The following is a 12,897-nucleotide window of genomic DNA, read 5'->3' on the forward strand; positions in this document are numbered from 1 at the left end:
TGTCCAGCACCATCTCATCCTAGGGAGAAGGCTCTGCACAGGTTGGACATTGTTAGAGCTGTGAGAGATTATTTATCGGCTACTGCCTCTTTTAGGCATTTTGATTCCTTGTTTGTTATACCACAGGGCCCTCATAAGGGTCAAGCAGCATCTAAAGCGACCATTGCCAGTTGGATCAAGACTGCTAGCTTATAAGACTAAGGCCAGGGTAGCCCCCTTTAGGATTAGGGCACACTCTACTCGAACGGTGGGAGCTTCCTGGGCGGTTCTTCATCATACATCAGCTTTGCAACTTTATGAAGCAGCAACTTGGGCATCGGTGCATACATTTTCTAAGTTTTACAGGGTGCACCTTTTTGCATCGGCAGATGCAAGCCTTGGTGAGGAGATACTGGAGGCGGCAGTAGCCCAGTCTTTCGCTTAGGTACAGCAGAAAATTAGGCGGTAACGGTATGATATTTAATACAGTCCCACCCTACGGACAGCTTTAGGACATCTGATGGTTCTGTGTCCGCCAATAAGACGAACAAGAGAAGTCGATTTTTTACTTACCGTAAAATCTGTTACTCGTAGTCTTCATTGGGGGACACAGCTCCCTACCTCGGTTGCCTGGTTTGGCGTACAGTTATGTTTCTTCTTGCCTTAATTCTTTTTCGTCCTCCTCCTACTGCTTTCTCACAAAACTGAGGAAACCTGCTCCACATGCGAGGTATAGTCTGCTGGGGAGGAGCCAATTTTATTTAAATGCAATAATAGTGGCAGCCTCCAGGTGGCAGCAGACTATCCCATGGTTCTGTGTCCCCAATGAAGACTATGAGAAACAGATTTTACTATAAGTAAAATATCTACTTTTATCTATTATAAAGATTGTCCAGGATTAGAACATGGCTTCCTTCTTCCAAAAACTTCCACACCTTCTCATAACCTGTGGTACTGCTGCTCTAACATTCACCACAATGTAGCTGAGCTCCTATACAGTTGACAACCTGTAGAAAGCAGTGGTGTTGATTTTGGAGGAGTCCTGCCATGTGCTTCTAATAAAGACAACCCCTTTTAAGCCCTAAAGCACAAGGCAAATGGAAGCAGCTACAAGGCTTCTGACAATGACCGTCCTGAGGCTTTAGCTACAAGATTGTCTGCCAGTGTAAAGAAAAGATATTGTAATTATGTAATACTGTTAATAACCATCTATAACGATTTACAAACAGCATTTGTTTTCTACAGCAAGGAATATATTGGCAATAGGGGTAAAATGTACAAAACTTCAATGTACAATGCAACAGTATTAACAGTTATGTAGACACCTGATTTTCTGAATGCATGCACGAATTACCGACTACTCATTTATGCAGTCCTTTCTTTAGGGATTCAGCAAAGAAGTAAAAAGGTTTCTCATTTTAATTACTCTTTACCTGCGGCTGGTAGCAGTGATCTGTGGGTGACTTTCCATAAGATCATAGTTACCAGTGATTAGAACAGGGATTACTATAGTATTAGCACATTAATAACTCTAATTGCACTTAATGAGAAAGAAATAGCATGATTTTAATGATGTGAAGGTTATTATGGCAACTAAATAAATGTGGAATCGGTTGCTTCTGCACATAGGAACACTTTTAAGATTGGACGCTGTGTTTAAAAGGGGCTTATAGGTTATGAGCATAACATAACTTTTCTCAAATATGTGCTATAAATAATAAGCAAATTGTATGGTTTTCCTCACTTTTACCCAGGGATGCAGATTTTACTCATATTTTACCTGAGTGGGCTCAAAATCTAAGACCATTTTCTTTTTTGGAAGATTCTATACCGCATCTGAATAGCAAAAGATGCTCAGATGTGGCAGAATTTGGCCTGTTTCACCATTTTGTTGACATTAGTCTTTAGAATACACATACATTCATATGTATATTCTAAGTATACATTCTCCAAAAGAGATTCACAAACATAATGAATTATTTCACCAGTGCGTCCCAAACAACAGTGAATCTGCAAAATTAAAATCAAGCAACATTTTTCCTCCTCTGGAATCAGAAACCTGAACTTTCCTCCACACAGAATGTGTCCAAAAAATCTACACTACCCATTGAAGACATGGGAATTCTTATAGATGCCTTAGCTAGAAAGGCTGATTGATACCTGGAAATCCTCGGCGGGACCCTGAAACTTGCTATCTCAGCAACTTGTGTAGCCATATCCATGATGGTGTGGCTGGACCAACTGGAGAGTCAACTGAGGGATAAGGTGCCAAGAGAAAATATCCTGGCCACTATCTCGTTGATGTGCAGAGCAGCAGCATTCCTAGCAAATGCTTCTGCCGACTCAGTGAGACTGGTGGCCAGGTCAGTGGTCTCAACACAACCCTTAGTGCACTGTTGCTTAAATGCTGGCCGGGCGAAGTCCAGTCGAAAACCAAATTATGTTGCATCCCATGTGACCTAGAGTATTTGTTTGGCCCTGTCCTGGATGATATCCTGGACAAAGCCGGAGATGGGAAGAACGGGTTTCCTAACTTATCCAACATAGAGTACAAAAGGTCTTGTCTTCCCATTTTTCCTGATCCCAGGGAGGTCTTTGTCGGAGAAGGCATGGCCGGCAAAAACCTCCCTGGGATCAGGAAAAATGGGAAGACAAGCAAAGTAGAATCAGATGGTTCATGTTTGGGGTCCCTCCTCGGAGGAAAAAAAGTCATCCCAGTGATGCCATTCCCCAGGTAGTGTGAAGACTTTCCTCCTTCTTCCCTGCCTGGCCAAGAATCTCATCGAACGGCTATATTTTTGATATAGTTTAGTCTTGCCTGAGATTATAACAGCTTCCTGAAGGTCTCTGGGGGAACAGGAATTCCTGGATTTTGTTCAAAAACATATTATCATAGAAGAAGCCATACGCACCTTTAGGACCATCATTAATTTGAAGAATCTGAAGAAATTCCTGATATATCATCTTTTTAAGATGGATTCAATAAAATCGACTATAAAACTTGTTTCCAGGCAGGACCTAAAGGACACATACTGTTCCGATTCATACAAAGGACCAACTACCAGAAGTTCCTAAGAGTGGCCCTAACCATAAACAAGGTCAGGCATTTTCAGTTCTGGGCTCTGCCCTTCGGTCAGTCAATGGCCCTGAGGGTCTTTTTGAAAATTGTAGCAGAAATGACAGGGCACCTTCGGGAACAAAATACTCTATTTATTCCATACCTGGATGATTTTCTGATTGTTGGCAGATCAATAGAACATTGCGACTTCCAGACAGCAGGGGTCAGAGCTACCCTGGCGGAAATAGGCTGGCTCCTGATCGTGAATAATTTAAGGGTAGTTCCTTCAAGAGTTCAGAACTTATTGGGCCTTCTTTTAGACTCAGTAGGTCAGAACTGTTATCTAACAGAAGAGAAGAAGGGAAAGGTTTCATGCCTGGTATCAGCGATAAACAACCCTACCATGACTCTATCTGATTATTGGGGACCCTGACATCATGTATCCTAGTGGTACTGTAGGCTCAGTTGCATACCAGACTGTTATAGCAGGAGATCCTGATGGGCAAAAGAGCGCTGAAAGGGTGTTTAGAAGGAAGATTAAATCTTTCTTCAGCTACAAGAGACTTGGAGACTAGAGAGTACTAGAGACTTTGAAGACCTAGGCCAGAAGGTGAAAACTGGGAGTGCAGGTCATCTTCTCATCCCTCCTCTCAGTGGATGGACATGGAACAAGGACACTGAACAGGATCCTACAGGTTAACAACTGTCTTTTTCAATGGTGCCGTCAGCAACGTTTTGGATTTCTTGACCATGGAGTGAATTACTTGTATGATGGACTACTTGCTAGAGATGCGTTGCATCTTACGAAAACAGGAAAACACAAATTTGGTAGACTCCTTACTACACTTATAAGGAGAGCTTTAAACTAGAGCAATATGGGATGGGAAATATACAGCCAGGTAAAAGTATGCAGCTAATGAATTCTTTTGAGAACACTGCTTTTAGAAGTGAAAATAAAGAACAAAGACAACAAATTCTGAATGAAAATAGAGGTGCAAGAGAAACTGACTACAAACTAAAATGTGCCTACACAAATGGACAGAGCATGGAAAACAAGGAGAATTGGAGCTTGCTAACACAGGAAGAGAGAGATGATGTCATAGACATCACTGAAACTTGGTGGGATGATACATATGATTAGAATACAAACCTTGAAGGCTACAACTTATTTATAGAAACAGGCTTAACAAGAGGGGAAGAGGTGTTGCATTGTATGTTAGGAAAGCGTACAGTAGTTTTCAAAAACATGAGTTAAGCATAAAATCTTTATAGTAGTTTTTATTTCCATGCATTGGGAACATTGCACACTGTTTTCTAATTCAAAACATGAAGAGAAATGTCTATAATTTTTAACTACTTTACAGAAAATAGCAAAAAAATGAACATCGGGCTGTTCTAAAAAATATCAGTGTATGCATTTGTCTTTACAAACTCACAATATGTACTCTTCTTTTTTTTTTTGAGGATTTAGCATTCCTGTGAATCACTAACCTAATATATGGTTGTAAAACCACAGTTTTTTAGAACTGCTGTTCACATCTCTGTTACATAGATTCAACCAACTTCTAGCACCTGCCCACTTATTCCAGTTCAGGATGCTTTGACTACATCCCACATTTTTTTGGCATTTGTTGGGTTTGCCTCAGAAACTGCATTTTTGATGTCACTCACAAGTGTTCTATCGGAATAAGGTCCGGGGATTAGGCTGGCCACTCCATAACCTCAATTTTGTTGGACTGGAACCAAAATTTTGCTTGTTTACTGGTGTGTTTAGGGTCGTTGTCTTGTTGAAGCACTCATTTCAAAGGCATATCCTCTTCAGTGTAAGGCAACATGACCTTTTCAAGTATTTTAATATATGGAAACTGGTCCATGATCCCTAGTATGCGGTAACTAGGTCTGGCACTATAGTAAGATAAACATGCCCACACCATGATGCTTGCACCACCATGCTTCACTGTCTTCAGAGTGTACTGTAGCTTAAATGCAGAGTTTGGGGGGTCGTCTGACGAACTGTCTGCGGCCCTTGGAGGAACAATTTTACTTTCATCAGTCCACAAAATGTTTCTCCATTTCTCTTAGGCCAGTTGATGTGTTCTTTGGCAAATTGTATCCGCTTCAGTACATGTCTTTTTTAACAGTGAGACTTTGCGGGGACTTCTTGCTAAGAGATTAGCTTCACACAGGCGTCTTCTAACTGTCACAGTACTCACAGGTAACTTGAGACTGTCTTTGATCATCCTGGAGCTGATCATTGGCTGAGCCTTTGCCATTCTGGCTATTCTTCGATCCATTTGAATGGTAGTCTTCCGTTTTCTTCCACGTCTCTCTGGTTTTGCTTCCATTTTAAGGCATTGGAGATCATTTTAGCTGAACAGCCTATCATTGTCTGCACATCTTTATAAATTTTACCCTCTCCAATCAACTTTTTAATCAAAGTACGCTGTTCTTCGGAACAATGTCTCGAACGACCCATATTTCTCAGGCTTTCAAGGAGAAATGCATGTACAACATGTGCTTGCTTCACCCTTAAATAAGGGCCACCTGATTCACACCTGTTTCTTCACAGAATGATTGACCTCACTAATTGACCTCCACATTGCTATTATTTTGAACACACCCCCTTTCAATTAATTATTCAAATACACAGACTCAAAAACATGCAGATCATGAATGCTGAGTCTGCTGGTTTTCTAATAATCTACTGCACCAACTGGTAAATTGTTTGACATGTGGTAATATAATTTATACCAAAAACAGTGATTAATCTGGTTAGTCATATTGGACTGCTATTATTTTGAACGCTACTGTATATCTCCACAAATCCAAGCTTCAGAGAATGGTAGCTCTGTAGAAACTGTTTGGGTAAAAATACAAGGAAAGAAGAAAAGAAAGGATACGATTGTAGGTGGTTAGTATAGGCCACCTGGACAGACTGACAATATCGATGCACTCTTCTTACATCAGATGTCTTTGTTCTCAAAAACGTGTGACAGATATTTATTGTGAGTCTCTCTCTGGCAAAAATAATGGGTCCAGAAAATTCTTATCTTCTCTCGCAGACAACCTTATCTTTCAAAAGGTAGAAGAGAGAACAAGCGGATCTGCCATCTTGGACCTAATTCTTACCAACAGGGGGGAATGGTTTAGATTATTACCACATAAAGTGACACTGGTCAGATTTGGAAAATTAGGCTCTGTCATTAACATACAAAGTGGCTCAGTCCTTAAGAGGTTCAGTCTCCCTCTCTTAAAGAGTCAGAACTTTAACTACTAAATTAAACAGAAATTAGTTTTTATATATATATATATATATATATATGTGTGTGTGTATATGTATGTGTAATTATTTGTATATTTGAGAGGTGTTTTCTATTTTTGTCTTCTTTTACTTCATGAAGTTTTCCAGCTTTTCTTTGAGTTTTACTGAATGGAACAGGTAGTTACATTGAGAGCCGTAGTTAGGTAAAACATGGAAAAATGGCACCTTTTTAATTTCTTTTTCTAAAAACGTTTCAAATTCCTTAATATTTGTTAATTACTAAAGTGGTTCTTCTAGGTCACTTTGCCAAAGATTGTTTCATGCGGCCGGGGGGAACAAAGTACAGTTTAGTGCCAGAAGAGGATGAAGATGACGAGGATGCTAATAAGAAAACAGATAAGCATGTTAAGAAAAAAAAGAAGGTGATTGTGGACTTAATGAACACACATGTACATAAATCCTGTGCTGTGATTCTGGTATGAGAAATAGTTTCCCCATTAAATATAAGAGCTGAACAATGTGACATGTTTTTAACCCCTTAGTGACCACCAATATGTCTTTTTACAGACCTGAGATATAAGAGAATAGCATCATCTGACGGATGAAAATGCAGCAGCTCTCCACTATAGCTGACACCCTGCTGCATCAGCCACAATCCGTTTTGGCACTGACTATAGCCGTTTAACCCCTTAGCTGCTGTTGTCTTTAGTGACAGCAGCATCTAGATGGTTAAAAGTGCATGAGGTCGCCCTCTTTGACCCCATCGTCATTGTGTGGTTCCAATGGTTGCCATGGCAATCCAAGACCAAGTAATGGCCCTAGGGTCTGCCAACTGTACTGATCTGTTAAGATGTTAGCAATATTTTAGTGATTAACTCCTTTCCGACGACGTCAGTAATAGTACATAGCTGTCCCTGGGACTTATGGGCCAGCTACGTACTATTACGCATAATGCAATCGCGCCCGCACGCAAGCTGTGCGGGGCGATCAACGCCGAGTGTCAGCTGATTTTCACAGCTGACAGCCGGTGCTATGTGCTGGGAGCGGTCTCTCTATGCTGCTGCTCTCTATGCTATACAGCCAATCAGATGTCACGTGCCTGAAAATGGTACCAATAAAAATGTCAACTTGTCCCGCAAAAAACAAGCCGTCACATGACTGTCGGCCGAAATATGGAAAAATTATAGCTCTCAAAATATGGTGATGCAAAAACTAGTCTTTGCAAAAAAAAGCGTCTTTTAGTGTGTGACAGCTGTCAATCATAAAAACCCGATATGAATCTTGTAATCGCCCTGACCCGAAGAATAAAGTTGTCTAATCACTTATACCACACGAGAAACGGTGTAAAAAAATAAACTTTAGAGTTAGGGTTGTGCTAGGGTTAGGGTTGGGCTAGGGTTAGGGTTGTGCTAGGGTTAGGATTGGGGTTGTATTAGGGTTGGGATTAGGGTTGTGCTAGGGTTAGGGTTGAGCTAGGGTTAGGGTACGGTTAGAGTTGGGTTTAGGGTTGCTCAAGAATAATGACAACTTATTCAATATGATGACTTAATGTTATCAAATTCTGTCGTACCTCTGGGTTCAAAATGTTCACTATACCCCTTGATAAAATCCTTGAGGGGTCTAGTTTCCAAAATGGAGTCAATTGTGGAGGGGTTGCCACTATTTAGGCACATCAGGGGCTCCCGAAATGTGACATAGCGTCCGCTCTTAGAACCTAGAATATAAGACATATTTTCAGTTGTCTCACACTTTTTTGTTAAGTATATAATGCCACATGTGTTAATTCATAGTTTATGCCTTCAGTGTGAATGTACAATTTTCATAGTCATGAAAATACAGAAAAATCTCTAAATGAGAAGGTGTGTCCAAACTTTTGGTCTGTACTGTATGTCTCTCATTTAAAGGCATAAAAATTTAAATTTTGAAAATTGCAAAATTTTCGCCAAATTTCCGATTTTTTTCACAAATAAACGCAAGTGATATCAAAGAAATTTTACCACTACCATGAAGTACAATATGTCATGAAAAAAACAGTCTCAGAAATAGAGGGATCCGTTGCAGCGTTCCAGAGTTATTGCCTCATAAAGTGACAGTGGTCAGAATTGTAAAAATTGGCCTGGTCATTAACGTGCAAACCACCCTTGGGGTTAAAGGGGTTACAACAATTTTTTTTCATTTCAGTCATTCCATTTTGCGTTAATTCATGAAAAGCACCTGAAGGGTTAATAAACTACCTGTCAGCAGTTTTGAATATGTGGAGGGTGCTGTTTTTAAAATGGCTTCACTTTTGTGGGTTTTCAATATATAGGTCCCCCAAATTCACTTTAAAACTAAATAGGTCCCTGTAATTTTCCTTTGAAAAAATTATAAATTGCTGCTAGATTTTAAAACCTTCTAACATTGTAACAAAGTAAAACGAGATTTTACAAATGGTGCTGATGTAAAGCAGACGTGAGGGAAATGTTATTTGTTAAATAATTCAAAGTTTAAAAATTGCTAATTTTTTTTTTAAAAATTGTCAAATGTCTGATCCTTTTTATAAATAAAAGCAAAACATATCAACCTAAATTTATCATTAACATAAAGTATAATGTGTCACACAAAAAAACAATCTCAAAATCATTGGAATATTAGGAAACATTCCAGAGTTATTGCGCATAAAGTGATGCATGTAAAATTTGAATAATTTGGCTTGGTCAATAAGGGGTTAAACCGAAGCTTATTTAGGCTGCCGACACCTGGAGCTTTGGTTGCAGTTCCCGCATTTCTTATTTTATCCTCACTGAGTATAGTTTAGTACTATTGAAGATGTATTTTGAGAATAAGGCTGTGTGCCCACGATGCTTTTTTTAAGCGTTTCCGCAGCGGCAAAAACGCTGCAGAAACGCTTAAAAAAACGCATGGTAGAAGGTCTGCCATGTCCCCAATGATAATCCGCATGTGCTGTGCACATGCTGCGGAAATTTCCGCTGCGGATTATCATTGCGGAAAAAAACGCAGCACTACCAATTATTTTGCGGAAGTGCTGCGTTTTCGCCGCCATTGACTTGCATTAGAACGCATGTATTCCGCTTCACTAGATAAGCACATGTGGAATACATGCGTTCAATGTGCGGATAGTACCCAGGTCTAGAGGAGAGGAGACTCTCCTCCGGACCCGGGTACCATAGTACCTGTGAAAAAAATAAAGATTATATTTACCTTCTGATGGCCCCCGGTCTCCTTGTCTGTGCTTGCCGGCAGCTAGCGATGGACTGAAGGACCTGCGCTGACGTCATAGTCATGTGACGGGTCACGCGACGCTGACGTCGGCAGGTCCTTCAGTGTACCGCAGCCGGGACGGAGGGAAACAAGACACCGTGGGCCATCGGAAGGTAAGTATAGATTTATTTTTTACCATTCTTTACGGTCACACTATATAAATCCATGCTGTTTACATGGATTTATATAGTGTGACCAAGTTGTCAAGCACTTTCCAAGTGATGCTAAAATCGCTTGGAAAGCGCTTGACAACCCGCATGCGGAAATGCAAGTGAAGAACACTTCACATCCGCATGTCCCTGGCAGGAAAAACGCATGTGCAATCCGCATGTGCAATCCGCATGTGCAATCCGCATGTGCAATCCGCATGTACAATCCGCATGCGTTTTTTTCTGCCAGGGAAATGCAGAAACGCTCAGGAAAAATCCTGAGCATTTCTGCATCGTGGGCGCATAGCCTTAGACTACTTAGTCCAATTACTATTTTGGAGTGTAATGATCTGAAAAAAACCTGCCTGAGCAAAGGATGTCACGATTTGTTGAATGATATGCTCTTAGTCCCTTGATGTTATTTGATGCCTTTTTCAGTGCTGACTTTATGCTGTTGGTAAATGGAGAATTGGTTATTGTATCATCAAATCTACTTTTTATCACCAGGAAAAGAAAAGAAAAACTCATTTGAAAGAAATAGAGGAATCTTCAAGAATGGAGAGTTCCTCAAGCAGCAGTTCTGAAAGTTCAGACTCTGAGCCTCCCAGGAAGAAGAGACGTCATGCAGAAAAGTGCAAAAAGACCTCAAAGAAAAAGAAGAAAAAGCACAAGAAACACAAACAAAGGGACTGAGTAGAAGTCACTCTTTCTACTGGTGTAGTCCTGGTGTGCTGGGACTGTTTGTATCCTGCTGCCTCAGAAAGTACAACTATTTCCCATACAACTGTTCTACAGAGGTTTATGTGAAATTTAAGCTATCCTGTTCCCATACTGTAATTCCAGGGGTATATAAAGTATGCGTCAAAATAAAGAAATAATTCAAGGATCTCTGTGTAATTATTTGTTAGTCATCACATACGACAGCCTATACGTCAACGACTAATAATAGAAAGTGAAAAGCTTTTATGGTCTTGGTACAACAAAATTCCACAGATTTGAGAACAGACACTTCATTATGTGAGCTATGCACTGTACTAGTAGATTTGCCCAGCTTCGTTTGGGTCTATTTTTCTTTGTTGTTGTTTTTGTGTGGTTAAAAACTTTGAGTTGTAATGCACTGAAATGTTACGTCTTGCTAGTGGTGTCTTAAAGATATTTAAATTAATATTTGTTTTTGTATATAGTATTTTTTCATGTCGAGAACGGTAGCTCTTAAAGAGCCTAAAACCCGACGTGCTTGATTGGATCCAGTCATTTACCTTTAAATTAATCTGTTCTTTTATATTCTTGTTTTCTTTTTTTGCGAATATGGAGAACAGTAGGTCCTAGCCAGCAGAGAGACACTTGCGATTATATATTTTTTTTCTGGAAATATGTAAAGAACAATCTGTCCTAAAGGCTGAAACCCAAACTATAGCCTTCCAAAGTGCCTGATTTACCTATGTGCCAAATTTGGTCCAGTTGTTTTGACTGAATATTAACATTTGCTTTTGTATTCAGTTTTTTGGAGAATGTTAACAATGGTAGGTATAGAGAGCTGAAACCTGGTCCACGACCTTTGGAAGCACCTGATTTATTTTTGTGGCATATTGGTCCAGTCGTTTTGACATACATAAAGAACAGACAACATAAATTCATATACCGTATGAAGACTTAGTGCTTTTCTCAATGGTATTGTGCAGATAAGGTTTCTCTGCTTTATTATGAATGTCTATGTGCAACCAAACTGTAAATACTTTCTATAATTTGTACTGCTATCTAACTTTCTAATTGCTTACTGTGTGCTGATAGAAGCTAAAGTCCAAGTCTGCCAGTATAGGAACTTAGGTGACACTTCAGTAGAAAGAAACAACATCTGTACTCGCCCATACCCCGAATGGTGTCCTACACGCTGAGCAGTCCATGTCTCAAATATGGGAGTCTGCACATCCCTTGTAGGCTATGGAAGTGCAGTAAGGAAAATAAAAGACATTCTAGCAAATCCAAGCTAAAATACACAATTTATTAGAAAAATAATTTAAAACTGTTCACACTTGAGGTCCACTTTACACTTCTATGTTTCAAACTTGTTCTTGGTCATATTGTGAATCAACATTAAATAAATGGATTTATATGTTCTGTGTTGTCCACAGCAGGCTGGAGAATGTTTACTTATTCCTTACATGCAATATAGCCAGTGCAAAAATACTGCGAGGTATTGTAGATAAACTCTTACAAATGTTGCACACCATACAGTAGTAAATGTAAAATACATATTTTATTATAATACATAAAAAACATATTAAAGACCGATATGGAGAGCACATCCACACAGAAACAAGCACACACCAAATAGCCAGCATGTGTAAAAAGCAATGTATATTTCACTTAGAACTCTCGCAGGTTCAATTTGATACTCCATGAGTAAGCTATAGGTGAAACGTAGGTACCAGTTTTGCTGCGGCTCATGGTTTGTATTTACCTTTGTGAATTGCTTTTTTAGCTTTGATTACTTGATGTGTACTTTGTGGTTTTTACACTCTTCTCTTTGCTGGGTTTAACCTTTTACTGCCCTATGTCAGTGTATATTAATCCATGTTAACATGAAAAGAAGGAAACATGGCACATCCAAATTCCTAAAATTAATCGTCTTTTTTATTGGTTATTACATGGAGGATTAGTTTTAATACATATAATATCAAGATTCAATAAAGAAGATTGATTTTAGGAATTTGGATGTGCTGTTTTTCCCTCATTGACATGTTGTGAGTTTGAGGTCTGCGACGGAATTTGGCACCCATTTCGGGAGGGAAGCAGAGGCATCCACAAAGACCATGTTCATTTTTTAAATTCTGACCAGCATCATTTTATGTGGTAATAACTCTGGAACGTTTCAACTTATCTCAGTGATTCTGAGATTGTTTGTTTGTTTGTTTGTTTTTTCATGATATGTTGTACTAAAATGTTGTTTTAGCCCCAAGTGTTTCATTTTTATAAGGGCTAATCTATAATATAATCGGCTAAGCGTGTCTCTGTCTGAAGCCTTTATAGACTGCGCATGCGTGACTTGCAGCCTGGCTCCAGACAGAAGACCGCATCCAGCCATTACAGTTAAGAGGAGTAGATGGCGCCGGAGATCGCAGTATGCGTAGACACTGAACGCATACCACGATCTCTGGTGCCATACTTACCTGACCGGGAGGAGCGTT

The 12,897-nt window shown here is 39.6% G+C and overlaps 1 protein-coding gene across 3 annotated transcripts in view; it reads left to right on the plus strand.

Annotated features, from left to right (window-relative positions):
* ZCCHC17 (zinc finger CCHC-type containing 17) overlaps window positions 1-10,595 on the plus strand; it is a 107,180-nt gene extending 96,585 nt beyond the window's left edge. For 2 of the 3 annotated variants that reach the window (XM_073666504.1, XM_073666506.1), the window contains 2 exons: window positions 6,597-6,775; window positions 10,217-10,595. In XM_073666504.1, the coding sequence (XP_073522605.1) occupies window positions 6,597-6,775; window positions 10,217-10,402 (365 nt within the window). In that variant the 3' untranslated portion in view covers window positions 10,403-10,595. The remainder of the gene's footprint in view (window positions 1-6,596; window positions 6,776-10,216) is intronic. The other variant, XM_073666505.1, reaches the window with a different exon arrangement.
* Window positions 10,596-12,897: the final 2,302 nt, after the last annotated feature.

This window comes from Phyllobates terribilis, unplaced genomic scaffold, assembly GCF_046119375.1.
Source record: "Phyllobates terribilis strain yellow unplaced genomic scaffold, ASM4611937v1 Scaffold_2__4_contigs__length_985480577, whole genome shotgun sequence".
Taxonomy (NCBI): domain Eukaryota; kingdom Metazoa; phylum Chordata; class Amphibia; order Anura; family Dendrobatidae; genus Phyllobates; species Phyllobates terribilis.